At 40.4% G+C, this 14,717-nt stretch overlaps 1 protein-coding gene across 2 annotated transcripts in view; it reads right to left on the bottom strand.

Annotated features, from left to right (window-relative positions):
- Positions 1-14,020, bottom strand: part of sntg2 (syntrophin, gamma 2) — an 83,207-nt gene extending 69,187 nt beyond the window's left edge. The window contains exons 1-2 of one of the 2 annotated variants that reach the window (XM_031787751.1): positions 13,568-14,020; positions 3,827-3,967 (exon numbers count right to left, since the gene is read on the bottom strand). In XM_031787751.1, coding sequence (XP_031643611.1) covers positions 3,827-3,967; positions 13,568-13,636 — 210 coding nt within the window. In that variant the 5' untranslated portion in view covers positions 13,637-14,020. Of the gene's footprint in view, positions 1-3,826; positions 3,968-13,567 lie in introns of those variants that run through there. The other variant, XM_031787750.1, reaches the window with a different exon arrangement.
- Positions 14,021-14,717: the final 697 nt, after the last annotated feature.

Raw genomic sequence — 14,717 nt, 5'->3', positions numbered from 1 at the left:
CAAAGAACGATCTGGCCTTGATGGCCATGTACTCTTATAATATACACCTGGCAGAGCCAGAAGAGGACTGGCCACGCCTCAGAGCCTGGTTCCTCTCTAGGTTTCCTCCTAGGTTCCTGCCTCCCTCGGGGACTAGTTATGCAAATGTTTACTCCTGAACGTATTTATGCTTGTCATAATGAAGAGGTAGACTACATGTAAAACAACATAATTCCACTTTGACATTTTAAATTAAATCAAAAATGTATTGGTCGCATACACATATATAGCAGATGCAGTAAAATTTTACAATTCACACAAATCTGGAGTAGAAAAATGGAATTAAGAAATATATCATATTAGGATAAGCAATGTAGGAGACCAGAGTGTATATACAGTTGAAGTCAGAAGTTTACATACACCTTAGCCAAATACATTTAAACTCAGTTTTTCACAATTATCTGAAATGTTATCCTACTAAAAATTCCCTGTCTTAAGTCAGTTAGGATCACGACTTTATGTTAAGAATGTGAAATGTCAGAATGATTGTAAAAATAATGATTTATTTCAACTTTCATCACATTCCCAATGGGTCAGAAGTTTACATACACTCGATCAGAATTCAGGAGCATTTCCTTTAAATTGTTTAATTTGGGTCAAAAGTTTCGGGTTGACTTCCAAAGGCTTCCCACAAAACGTTGGGTGAATTTTGGCCCATTCCTCCTGACAGAGCTGGTGTAACTGAGTCAGGTTTGTAGGCCTCCTTGCTCGCACACGCTTTGAGGTCAGGGCTTTGAGATGGCCACTCCAATACCTTGACTTTGTTGTCCTTAAGCCATCTTGCCATAAGTTTGGAAGTATGCTTGGGGTCTATGTCATTTTGGAAGACCCATTTTCGACCAAGCTTTAACCTTCTGACTGATGTCTTGAGATGTTGCTTCAATATATCCACATAATTTTCCTTCCTCATGAAGCCATCTATTTTGTGAAATGCACCAGTCCCTCCTGCAGCAAAGCACCCCCACAACATAATGCTGCCTGCCCCATGCTTCACGGTTGGGATGGTGTTCTTCAGCTTGCAAGCCTCCCCCTTTTTCCTCCAAGCATAACGATGGTCATTATGACCAAACAGTTCTACTTTTGCTTCATCAGACCTGAGGACATTTCTCAAAAAAGTATGATCTTTGTCCCTATGTGCAGTTGCAAACCGTAGTCTGGATTTTTTCTGATGGCTTTGGAGCAGTGGCTTCTCACTTGCTGAGCGGCCTATCAGGTTATGTCGAAATAGGACTTGTTTTACTGTGGATAGAGATACTTTTGTACCTGTTTCCTCCAGTATCTTCACAAGGTCCTTTGCTGTTGTTCTGGGATTGATTTGCACTTTTCGCACCAAAGTACGTTCATCTCCTTCCTGAGCTGTATGACGGCAGCGTGGTCCCATGGTGTTTATACTTGCGTACTAATGCTTGTACAGATGAACGTCGTACCTTCCGGCGTTTGATCAATGCTCCCAAGGATAAACCAGACTTGTGGAGGTCTACAATTTTTTTCTGAGTTCTTGGCTGATTTCTTTTGATTTCCTCATGATGTCAAGCAAAGAGGCACTGAGTTTGAAGGTAGGCCTTGAAACACATCCACAAGTACACCTCCAATTGACTCAAATTATATCAATTAGCCTATCAGAAGCTTCTAAAGCCATGACATAATTTTCTGGAATTTTCCAAGCTGTTTAAAGGCTCAGTCAACTTAGTTTTATGTAAACTTCTGACCCACTGGAAATGTGATACAGTGAATTATAAGTGAAATAATATGTCTGTAAACAATTGTTGGAAAAATGACTTGTGTCATGCACAAAGTAGATGTCCTAACCGACTTGACAAAACTATAGTTTGTTAACAAGAAATTTGTGGAGTGGTTGAAAAACAAGTTTTAATGACTCCAACCTAAGTGTATGTAAACTCCCGACTTCTACTGTATATATATATATATATATATATATATATATATATATATATATATATATATATATATAAAAACATTCTACTCATTCTAGCGTTTTTCATTATTTTTACTATTATTTTTACTATTTTCTACATTGTAAAATAATAGTTAAGACATCAAACTATTAAATAACGCATATGGAATCAAGTAGTAACCATAAACGTGTTAAACAAATCAAAATATAATTTATATTTGAGGTGAATAATGTTTCATCAAATACTTTTTTATATATTTTTTGATAATTCTAGAGGTCTTAATATTCAAAATCAAATAGCTGAATCCTTGGTGTGACTTTCCTAAAACAATTCCATATAGCTTAGTAAGAACCCCCCCCCCTCTGCCCCTTCCCTGGCTTAGACAGGGCTTCCACTCTTATGGGGCTCCTGAGTGGCGCAGGCATCACTACAGACAGCCTGGTTCAAATCAAAGCTATATCACAACCGGCTGTGATTGTGAGTCTCATAGGGTGGCGCACAATTGGCCCAGCGTCGTCTGGGTTTGGCTGGTGCGTCGTCTGGGTTTGGCTGGTGCGTCATCTGGGTTTGGCTGGTGCGTCGTCTGGGTTTGGCTGGTGGATCGTCTGGGTTTGGCTGGTGCTTCGTCTGGGTTTGGCTGGTGCGTCATCTGGGTTTGGCTGGTGCGTCGTCTGGGTTTGGCTGGTGGGTCTTTTGGGTTTGGCTGGTGGGTCGTCTGGGTTTGGCTGGTACGTCGTCTGGGTTTGGCTGGTGCGTCGTCTGGGTTTGGCTGGTGGGTCGTTTGGGTTTGGCTGGTGGGTCGTCTGGGTTTGGCCGGTGGGTCGTCTGGGTTTGGCCGGTGTAGGCAGTCATTGTAAATAAGAATTTATTCTTAACTGACTTAATAAATAATGGATAATGGAGAGAATGGAATGGCCTCATGTTTGATGTATTTGATACCATTCCGCTCCGGCCACCAGCCAGTCGTCCCCAATTAAGTTGCCACCAACTTCCTGTGTTTTGAAGGCACTGTACAAACAGCAAGTTGAGACCATCCTTTCTTCGACGTGGACAAGGTGAGGAAACTTCCTAAGCTGTGTTTTTCCCGCAATTGCATTTTGAAATGTTAATCAGAACAAACAAAAAATGATTGAGCGCGTCAAGGGAGAGGAGAGTGGCTCATCACAGCAGCAGGCCCAAGCAAGGGAACAGGCACAGAGGCAGGGCAGACACTTTCATTACCGGAATCATGAGGATAATGCATTTTACTGTTTGACCAAAATCCTGGTTTTAGCCCCCCCACAGACACAAAAAGAATTGTGACAATGTAGTATGTGCTATTTCTACATTTAAAGGCACGCTTTACATGTTTAACTATCCATATTCTCTTCTATTTGATGAAACACTTGACAAAAAAATGGTGCAGCCCATCTGGCATTTTCCAGAATTGCCAGATGGCCAGTCCACCCCTGCCATTTTAGATACTTTCAATACAGTATATTAAAACAAATGTACACAAGAGGGTGTGGCTTCTTTAGAAATGGTTAACGCAAAGCATATCAACTAAAGCTACTATACTAAGGCTAAATGTGAATCACATCTTTCATGTCCCCATTACATCCAACTAAAGCTATCGTAAGCTATACACATCAGTGTCAGGATGTGAAAAGCTTGAGTCAGCTGTGGTCTCGTCATCATCAGGGATATAAATTATTATTATTATTAAAATGGGTATTAATGTGAACGGAACTGAAGTCATTTCTTGTCAATGAACAATGAGTAACAGGAGCACAAATACCAGTTTGAGTTTAAAGTGTTAGTTATGTGTGCCTGGTTAACCCACGTATGGGCAAACCCACCCCCTAATGTCAAGGTAAAGCCTCAGTACTTACATTTAATTGTGGGTCACCCCCTCTCGTGCAAACCACATCCAGCTTCTGTATGGTCAACACCTCTTTTGTCAGCTTTAGATGGACATCATAAGTATTACTGGTCTCCTTGTTATACAGCAGGGCAATTCCAGATTTTGTCTGTTGAGATAGATAGAAAAAAATAAATGTTACCTGCCTGAGTAACTGTGTTGCTATAGTGACCTAGTTCTCTCACTAACAACAGGAGCTCAAAGAGCTGCTTCACAAAAAAAAAAAGAGGCTTTTGTAAAAAAAAGAAATGACAAACTTTTTCCCCCCTCTAAAGTGTTGTGCTTTTACTTCTGTTCACATGATATCCTCCATGGATTCTTTCTACGCCTTGTTTTTGTCGTTCCATCTCTTGCTTTTTGCCCTAATAGGCTAGAAGAAGAAAGAAAAAAAAACCGCAAGGATGATCAAAAATGAACAGAAAGCACATTTGGCAAATTATTTTAAATCTTTGAAAATTCTAGAACTCTGTCTTTCTTAACAAAGCTCCACTCAGGTATTATCGGATTTTATCAGAGGCAATACAGATAAAACTAAACAATACATTTGAATTAAAACAATGCTTAACTAAGCAGCATTTTTTGTTGAAGCCCTAAGTACCATACAGTGCATTCGGGAAAGTATTCAGACCACTTGACTTTTTCCACATTTTGTTACGGTTACAGCCTTATTCTAAAATTGTATTAAATTAATTGTTTCCCCTCATCAATCTACACACAATATCCCATAATGACAAAGAGAAAACAGGTTTTTGAGGCAGGTAGCCTAGTGGTTAGAACGTTGTGGGCCAGTAACTGAAAGGTTGCTAGATCGAATCCCTGAGCTGACAAGGTAGAAATCGGTCATTCTGCCCTTGAACAAGACAGTTAACCCACTGTTCCTAGGCGTCATTGTAAATAAGAATTTGTTCTTAACTGACTTGCCTTAGTTAAATAACTTTTTTAAATAAAATACTTGACTCTATAAAAGGTACTATGTTTGATTCCCATACCGCGTTAGGAAGTAGATGGGATGTAATCTCTTGATAGCACAAATGTTTGATCCATACCTCTTTTAAAGTTGTAGAGGAGGGTCCCATTCTTTTTCAAAGACAGTTTGGAATTTAGGTCATGCATTTTCCCTTGACTTCCAGAAGGAGATAACTATTATTCAAAGCGTTATGTAGCGACTAAGGGAAAACGCATCTGGACAATATACATGAGGGGACACAAGACAATAATTATATCTGGCATTCTCTCTCTAGGGGATGCAGATGGGGTGAAAAGAAAGCGTAAATTGAATCTTGGCATCTTATTAGTGCAATAAGCCAATGACTGCAAATAATATCTACCTAAATGGAGGTTTTCACTACGTTTGTCTTTGGAGTTTTTTTCCTTAGTAACGTACCACCAAACATGATGTTTAACAAGCCCGAACACAGCCACACGGTAAAAACCACAGGGAAGTGGTTCAGAGTCGTAATGACAACATTGTGGGTGAATGGGTGAGGGTTACTGAATGGACAATAAGAGCACTGCTACCATCTGTACAAATAAATAAGTATAAATTAATTAATTCATGAATAAAGTTCTCACCCCAATAGAAACATATTTTATAATAATAATAATTTGGTGGGTGCTTATATTTGTTCTATTTCACATGTGTAGAAGTGCGTACTAATACGCATGTGTAAATTGCAATGTGTGTTCTGCATATCCCAACTCCCTCTAAGACACCCTCGGAGAGTGGAGTCAAGCCCAGGGTCACCGTTGTCCAGCGTCCCTGGAGCGATTATAATTCAGTGACTTGCTCAAGGGCACATCGGCAGGTTGTTCACGTTTTCGGCTTACCGTCTCAACGCTCTTACCAAAGGCTACAATAACAAAATTATGAACTGGGAGGAAACAGAGCTGGGCAGTGAAACAAAATATACTGTACATTAAATATTCATGAATTTCAGGATTCATGGTAACACTGGTCTTATCTTGACATAAAACAAATTTAATCTGGTAAACAGACCCACACCAGTGTCACAAATGATTACAGTGTTGAATAAATATTTCAAATAATGGATTATTTCTATGAAGTGTTTATGTAAGATGTCTTAAATGCTGATGCATTATGGGGCAGCTCATTAGGGTAAATATAGTAACACTTTATTTTACAGACCACTGCTTAGAATGTTACTTAGAAATTAATTATTCTAATTATAATTACCTGAGAACTGCATAGTAACTACACTTCCTTTTACAAAAACCTCACCATGTTCCATCTGGTTCCAGGTAGGTAGCTGACGAATTGTTTTGAATCATTTTAATGAATTCCATCATCACAGATTACAGAATGACAATGTGGTTCACGTTTAGTGGGAAAGCCACTTAAAACAGAACTGGAGTACAGTTCATAGCAGTGAACACAGTGAACACATAAGCTTGGTTCGAATACCCATACTAACTACATACTATTTGTTCATTTTAGGATACTGTAAACAAACGGTATCCTTGCAGTTGAGTGTACTAGCGCTTCGCCTGTCTACCGGAAGTTGATGCTATTGTTATGCAACCTCTTGCTAGCTTGTTAGCATAACAAATCACTAGCCAAACCCTTCGTAAATCCAGAGTGTTGTCAGATGTAAATCCAGAGCGTTGTCAGATTGTCCGTTCATAAATGCAGAGTGTTTCGCTCTCGGAGCATTTAGAGCACACACAGGACTCTCTGGCCGAGGAGTAGGTTTGATCCGAGCTTTCAACAGCAGTCAAGCACCCAAGCTAACTGGCTAACGATGGCTAGCTACTTCCAGACACAAGTGAGAGAACACCTCACTCTGACTATTTTACTCGCCCTAGCAGAGCTGATTAGGCTGTTTTCATGTTATCCAGCGCGTTGGTGACTGTATCTGTGCTGCTGGCAACAATTGCATTTTCTTTTTGCCTATGTTTACTGACACCGGCCATATTCAACGAGCATTCGTAAATTCATGAGTTATTCTGCGCGAGAGTGCTCTGAAATCGGAGTAGATCGTTGTTGAATTGCATGACAAATAACACTTAGAATGTAAATAAATCAAGTCATTAAACTTTGGGTAGTTAGTTAGATAGCAGACAGTTAATATAATGCCTGGCACGTTCAATGTATTAGTAGCCAACTAACATTAGGTAACTGCTGTAAAGCTACGTGGTTCGTAAGAATAGCGTAGCTAACAATTAAAAAAAATATATATTTAACATTTATTTAAATAGGCAAGTCAGTTAAAAACACATTCTTATTTTCAATGATGGCCTAACATTAGGTAACTGCTGTAAAGCTACGTGGTTCGTAAGAATAGCGTAGCTAACAATTAAAAAATATATATATTTAACATTTATTTAAATAGGCAAGTCAGTTAAAAACACATTCTTATTTTCAATGATGGCCTAGGAACAGAGAGTTAACTGCCTTGTTCAGGGGCAGAATGACAGATTTTTACCTTGTCAGCTCAGGGGTTTGATCTTGCAACATTTCGGTTACAAGTCCAACGCTCTAACCACTAGGCTACCCTGCCACCCTGCAATGTCAGGCACATAACGCGTAATGTAGCTTATTTGAAATGATTACATTTTTCAACATTTTCTTAACATTTGTCATAATTAATTATTAAAGCATACAAACTATTTCACATGCAGCAATGGATAGATATGTTCACAAAAGGATATGGATACATGGCAAGTACTGGGTGTTCTTAGTAGGTGTCGTAAGCAGTGCTATTGTCAAGCTTGGTCTTCTATCTGTTTTCCCTTTGTGATCTCAGTCTGGAATCAAAATGAACTCAGTAGAATACAGGTGAACTCAGTAGAATACAGGTGAACTCAGTAGAATACAGGTGAATTTAGTAGAATAAAGATGAACTCAGTAGAATACAGATGAACTAAGAAGAATACAGGTGAACCCAGTAGAATACAGGTGTGGTAGAATACAAATGAACTCAGTAGAATACAGGTGAACTCAGTAGGATACAGGTGAACTCAGTAGAATACAGGTGAACTCAGTAGAATACAGGTGAACACAGTAGAACGCAGGTGAACACAGTAGAACACAGGTGAACTCAGTAGAACACAGGTGAACTCAGTAGAACACAGGTGAACTCAGTAGAACACAGGTGAACTCAGATGAATACAGGTGAACTCAGATGAATACAGGTGAACTCAGATGAATACAGGTGAACTCAGAAGAATACAGGTGTGGTAGAATACAAATGAACTCAGTAGAATACAGGTGAACTCAGTAGAACACAGGTGAAGTATTCATGGCACCTTCCCTCTGCTTGGAGGTCATTCAAACCTTCCCTCTGGTTGGAGGTAATTTAAACCTTCCCCCTGGTTGGAGGTCATTTAAACCTTCCCCCTGGTTGGAGGTCATTTAAACCTTCCGTCTGGTTGGAGGTCATTCAAACCTTCCGTCTGGTTGGAGGTCATTCAAACCTTCCCCCTGGTTGGAGGTCATTCAAACCTTCCCCCTGGTTGGAGGTCATTTAAACCTTCCGTCTGGTTGGAGGTCATTTAAACCTTCCGTCTGGTTGGAGGTCATTTAAACCTTCCGTCTGGTTGGAGGTCATTCAAACCTTCCGTCTGGTTGGAGGTCATTCAAACCTTCCGTCTGGTTGGAGGTCATTCAAACCTTCCGTCTGGTTGGAGGTCATTCAAACCTTCCGTCTGGTTGGAGGTCATTCAAACCTTCCGTCTGGTTGGAGGTCATTCAAACCTTCCGTCTGGTTGGAGGTCATTCAAACCTTCCGTCTGGTTGGAGGTCATTTAAACCTTCCGTCTGGTTGGAGGTCATTTAAACCTTCCGTCTGGTTGGAAGTCATTCAAACCTTCCCTCGAGGGATAATGTCAGCAAAGCCATGCTCAGTTGAGGGCCAAGCATAATCTGTTTACACTTTTAAGGCAATATCCTAAATTGTAATACAAAATTACACCAAAAGTACACCTATTGTGATCTGTGATCATTCAGGAATTCAAGGGGAATACAATCCTGCATAATGATACACAGTAAATATAATATGAATAATAATTACACATCATCAGCAGTATGACAGCGAGGTTAAACAGGTATTATGCAAATCAGTAGAACCTGGTGTGAGCAAACACTTCGGAAATCTCCCATTTTTAGAGAAGGCAACAAAAAAAATCTCATTTTGAAATGCATTGGACATCATTCAAATTCATGAGGTCTCTCTCTGCCTTAGATCAAAATGAAAATGTTGTGGGTCACTGATAACAATGCAGTGGAGGAGTTGCATTTTTTTTTTTTTTTGATAAGTAAACATCTCAGGAAAGGATTTTAAAATCGGTATCAGCCTAGCTGAACTTATAGGAATCATATATAGGAGAATCATTATCTGGTTGAGATTGCATCGCTTACAGCCAGTATAATAGAGAGTCAAGTTAAACGCCACCAAGGTGGCTGTGGATATGACATTTTCCAAACAGAAACGTCAGTAAGGACTCACATGGTTTAATATTAAGCCTGATTGATTTCCTGGCTACAACTCCATCGACTTTCACACTCCACTGGGGTGTAATTATGTTCCATGCTAAGAGGAACCTCCAGGCCTTTGACCAGGGGGAGTTGTGCATGCTTCCCCCCCCCCCCCCCCCCCCCCCCCCATGTACATCACAGTTTTCATTACAGCAAAAATCAAAGGAGGTGTTTCATTAAAGAATAATAACCAAAAAGATCAGATCCTGAAGGCAGACTAGAACATGGTTTGATAGTACACATACTGCTTGGCCTCTGGCACTACAGACAGGAATGTTGAACATTGAATATACCTCACAATGGATGATCATTCCTTGGAGAATGTAACTGAAGTGATGGAACTTAATGAGCGCCAGGTTGGCCCATCCCACGATACTTAAGACTAAAACGACTTTACATGACTAGATCAGGGAGTATCTTTCCCATATCATTGGGCTTGAGCCTTATGGCCGAATCTACAGCTATAGGACGTGGAGTCATCTAAAAAGAAAAGAAGAGTGTAAACATAATTCTAAATAGTTTTAAAGGGCGGACCAGGGCAGTTTAGAGGCTCACATTGAAAAGCAATAGAACATCTAATCCATTTAGAACATATAAACAACCAAATGACATCCAGACATCCAATTGTCTCTGTAATTATCCTAAAAAAACGTTTAAAAACCAGAGCATCTGTGGAAATAGGGGCTGTTGATCCCGTGGGAAGAAGACGAATGGTTAAAAACCAGAGCATCTGTGGAAATAGGGGCTGTTGATCCCGTGGGAAGAAGACGAATGGTTAAAAACCAGAGCATCTGTGGAAATAGGGGCTGTTGATCCCGTGGGAAGAAGGCGAATGGTTAAAAACCAGAGCATCTGTGGAAATAGGGGCTGTTGATCCCGTGGGAAGAAGACGAATGGTTAAAAACCAGAGCATCTGTGGAAATAGGGGCTGTTGATCCCGTGGGAAGAAGACGAATGGTTAAAAACCAGAGCATCTGTGGAAATAGGGGCTGTTGATCCCGTGGGAAGAAGACGAATGGTTAAAAACCAGAGCATCTGTGGAAATAGGGGCTGTTGATCCCGTGGGAAGAAGACGAATGGTTAAAAACCAGAGCATCTGTGGAAATAGGGGCTGTTGATCCCGTGGGAAGAAGGCGAATGGTTAAAAACCAGAGCATCTGTGGTAATAGGGGCTGTTGATCCCGTGGGAAGAAGGCGAATGGTTAAAAACCAGAGCATCTGTGGAAATAGGGGCTGTTGATCCCGTGGGAAGAAGACGAATGGTTAAAAACCAGAGCATCTGTGGAAATAGGGGCTGTTGATCCCGTGGGAAGAAGGCGAATGGTTAAAAACCAGAGCATCTGTGGAAATAGGGGCTGTTGATCCCGTGGGAAGAAGACGAATGGTTAAAAACCAGAGCATCTGTGGAAATAGGGGCTGTTGATCCCGTGAGAAGAAGACGAATGGTTAAAAACCAGAGCATCTGTGGAAATAGGGGCTGTTGATCCCGTGGGAAGAAGACGAATGGTTAAAAACCAGAGCATCTGTGGAAATAGGGGCTGTTGATCCCGTGGGAAGAAGGCGAATGGTTAAAAACCAGAGCATCTGTGGAAATAGGGGCTGTTGATCCCGTGGGAAGAAGACGAATGGTTAAAAACCAGAGCATCTGTGGAAATAGGGGCTGTTGATCCCGTGGGAAGAAGACGAATGGTTAAAAACCAGAGCATCTGTGGAAATAGGGGCTGTTGATCCCGTGGGAAGAAGACGAATGGTTAAAAACCAGAGCATCTGTGGAAATAGGGGCTGTTGATCCCGTGGGAAGAAGACGAATGGTTAAAAACCAGAGCATCTGTGGAAATAGGGGCTGTTGATCCCGTGGGAAGAAGACGAATGGTTAAAAACCAGAGCATCTGTGGAAATAGGGGCTGTTGATCCCGTGGGAAGAAGACGAATGGTTAAAAACCAGAGCATCTGTGGAAATAGGGGCTGTTGATCCCGTGGGAAGAAGACGAATGGTTAAAAACCAGAGCATCTGTGGAAATAGGGGCTGTTGATCCCGTGGGAAGAAGACGAATGGTTAAAAACCAGAGCATCTGTGGAAATAGGGGCTGTTGATCCTGTGGGAAGAAGACGAATGGTTAAAAACCAGAGCATCTGTGGAAATAGGGGCTGTTGATCCCGTGGGAAGAAGAAGAATGGTTAAAAACCAGAGCATCTGTGGAAATAGGGGCTGTTGATCCCGTGGGAAGAAGACGAATGGTTAAAAACCAGAGCATCTGTGGAAATAGGGGCTGTTGATCCCGTGGGAAGAAGAAGAATGGTTAAAAACCAGAGCATCTGTGGAAATAGGGGCTGTTGATCCCGTGGGAAGAAGACGAATGGTTAAAAACCAGAGCATCTGTGGAAATAGGGGCTGTTGATCCCGTGGGAAGAAGACGAATGGTTAAAAACCAGAGCATCTGTGGAAATAGGGGCTGTTGATCCCGTGGGAAGAAGACGAATGGTTAAAAACCAGAGCATCTGTGGAAATAGGGGCTGTTGATCCCGTGGGAAGAAGACGAATGGTTAAAAACCTTGAATCATTACTGAGATTCACAGCAGAAGACAAGGCTTCTGTTATTCACTTGTGTTCTTATGAATGTTTTATTGTTTAATGTTTCATACGGTACTATCTGTGTGTGTGTGTGTGTGTGTGTGTGTCTGAGGTTACCACTCTACTTATGAATACGTCATATCAACCTTTTAAAGCTAGAAACCATAACAAACTGCCAACCCTGCCTTTGTTTTGGTAGTGGAAAAAAAACTGGCGGATGAGCCTGGAGAAATGGAACCACTCTCAAATGTATAGGCAGAGCTATGGGTGCAAGAACTGACCATCTATGATATCAAAATGACATTTAATTTATACGTTAAAAAAAAATTTGATGTAGGAACAGTGGATTCTCTTATATCAAAGAATCAACTTTCATCACTGCAGGTCTGTCTGATATTGTTAATTGTTTACTCCATGTGTAACTCTGTGTTGTCTGTTCACACTGCTATGCTTTATCTTGGCCAGGTCGCAGTTGTAAATGAGAACTTGTTCTCAACTAGCCTACCTGGTTTAAAAAAGGTGAAATAAAAATAAATAAATTGGAGGGTTGTTTTATAAAAACAAATAAATGAGGGATATTCACTTTCATTAATGGAAGAATATAAGGGGGAATTATTAACAAGTTAATAAAAACATGTATTGCATTGGTCATTAAGGTCACATTAGGGGGGAGGGGGGGACTGAAATATCAGATTGGTGGATTGAACCTTGATCTCAGTGGACAATGGATGCTATGTTATGATGCATAATCTAATGTGTTGTCAACAATTCAATCATATGTTTGACTAAATTTAAGTATTTGTTATAATATAGTACCCTTTTCTTAGTCCACAGTACTGAGATATGAACCACCTGGTTGGCCAATTTTTGCTTTTTAGTCTTTTTACATTTTAACTATTTATTTCATATTCCTCCTCTTCAAGGTCTCTACAGTACTAGCAGGAATAGTGGAACATTAATCCCTCACCAACCGAATTCCTGCCTTTTATCCCATATCTTTGGGGACCAACTCCCGAGTTTTCTTACAGCCCTCTGACTGGGCTAAATTAGAGTGCCACAGCCATGACTGAACTGCAGAAACCCAAAAGAATACAAATGATTTAAATTGATGCAGGGGGGCTGAGTTGACCAATCATGTTCAAGTTAAGATTATTTTCACATCAACTTTTAAATCCACTGTCAAAACATGCTCTACCAGCAGGTTGAGAATAAGGTAAAAGGGGTTCATTATGGACTTTTTAAATCACAACTTCAATCTACTTTGATCATCTTATTTACCTATAGCGTTGCAGGAGGACAAATCGGCGATTATTGATAACCACAAGCCATGTGGGAACAGAAGAACTCATCCATATAGGAATGCAATGAACGCGTGAATGCAGAATAAATTGTGTCAATGTAGAATAAAAACAACTTTCTTTGAGTGCAAGCTGCATAGCAAGCTACATGATGGAATATTTATTAAAATGCTCCTACTTCCTGCTTCTCAAGCATCCATGGGGGAAATGATCTACTGATGTGATATTTTGTTTTAAACCCTGACATTTTCTTTCCAGCAGAACTGGGGCATATCTGATTAAACAAACTAAACAAAATACATATTTAGTAAGGTATTTTAAAAAGGCAGAGAGAGAGCCTGTACTTGCCCAAATTGGAACCAAGAGGCTGGCTGGACGCTCTATCTGTTCAGGTAGCTGTTTCCCGGTCACATTCATTTCCCATACAGCCGCTGGCTCTGTCCGCAGACCTCGAAGAGACTTTCATGAGTGAGTCATTTATCCAACAATAGTCGGTTAATGCCGTTTTACAACGTCCCATTCACCAAGAGGCACACGGAAGAGCAGACTGACCAAGCATATAGCCAGTGCGCAACGGGGTAGACTTCAAAGGTAGGCAGGCAGACTACTTCGCTCAACAGTGCACTGTCTAGTCGCTATGTGACATTTCCCGACGGTGTTTCTAGATCTGGTAGATAGTCACGCAATTAATGGTAACTATCTGAAAATAGATGCACAGCTCAAAATGTTAGATAGATGAATCCATAAGTGAGGTTAAAACAGCTACCGCTGCTCTTCCCTGCGTTCTGTGTCGTGATTGGTGAGGCGCACAACACAACGCCTGTATGTTGTCTCCACCTGTTGTCATTGTAAGAAATTAAATTCATTTTATATTATTAAAAAAACAATGTATACTAATGTTTTATTAAGCATGGATTTCCATGACTAAAATGGTTAGTTAGGCCTTTATGTGTCTAATCAACAGAACCTTCAGCCATACGGCTATGAGTTATTCCTCTCAATGATAAAGGGCATGATTAACATCTACATTTTGAATAAATTAATGTTGATTTTGTCATATTTTCAAAGGGAGCAGGACTAGACTTCAAACGTCCAAGACTCTCTGCAACAGACCTCGAAATGTATTGTTGTATTGTATTGTTGTTTTGAAAAACATTGTTAAGAATGTATTTGGAAAGGGAGCACAACGCTGTGAATGCTCCCGAACGCTAACAATAACAGATGTAAGGGAAATATAGTTCCACGTTTTATTAGTCATATGTACAGGATACACATCCAGCGAAATGCTTACTGGTGGCAGGTTCCTTCTGGACAATGCAACAACAATAAGAAATAATAAACGATAAGAATTAACCTAAAGTAAACGAAAGTAGAATAGAATAAACATTTTAGAGTAAATACAATACAGGAGGATATAGTTTACAATATATTCTTTGCCGTCTACAGTTTTCGGGAATAGCCTGGAGGTTAGAATATGTGTGACTCTGCAAAGGGGCTT

The sequence above is a fragment of the Oncorhynchus kisutch genome, linkage group LG14 (assembly GCF_002021735.2).
Source record: "Oncorhynchus kisutch isolate 150728-3 linkage group LG14, Okis_V2, whole genome shotgun sequence".
In the NCBI taxonomy this organism is placed as follows: Eukaryota; Metazoa; Chordata; class Actinopteri; order Salmoniformes; family Salmonidae; genus Oncorhynchus; species Oncorhynchus kisutch.
This window is presented reverse-complemented; position numbering and strand designations above follow the sequence as displayed.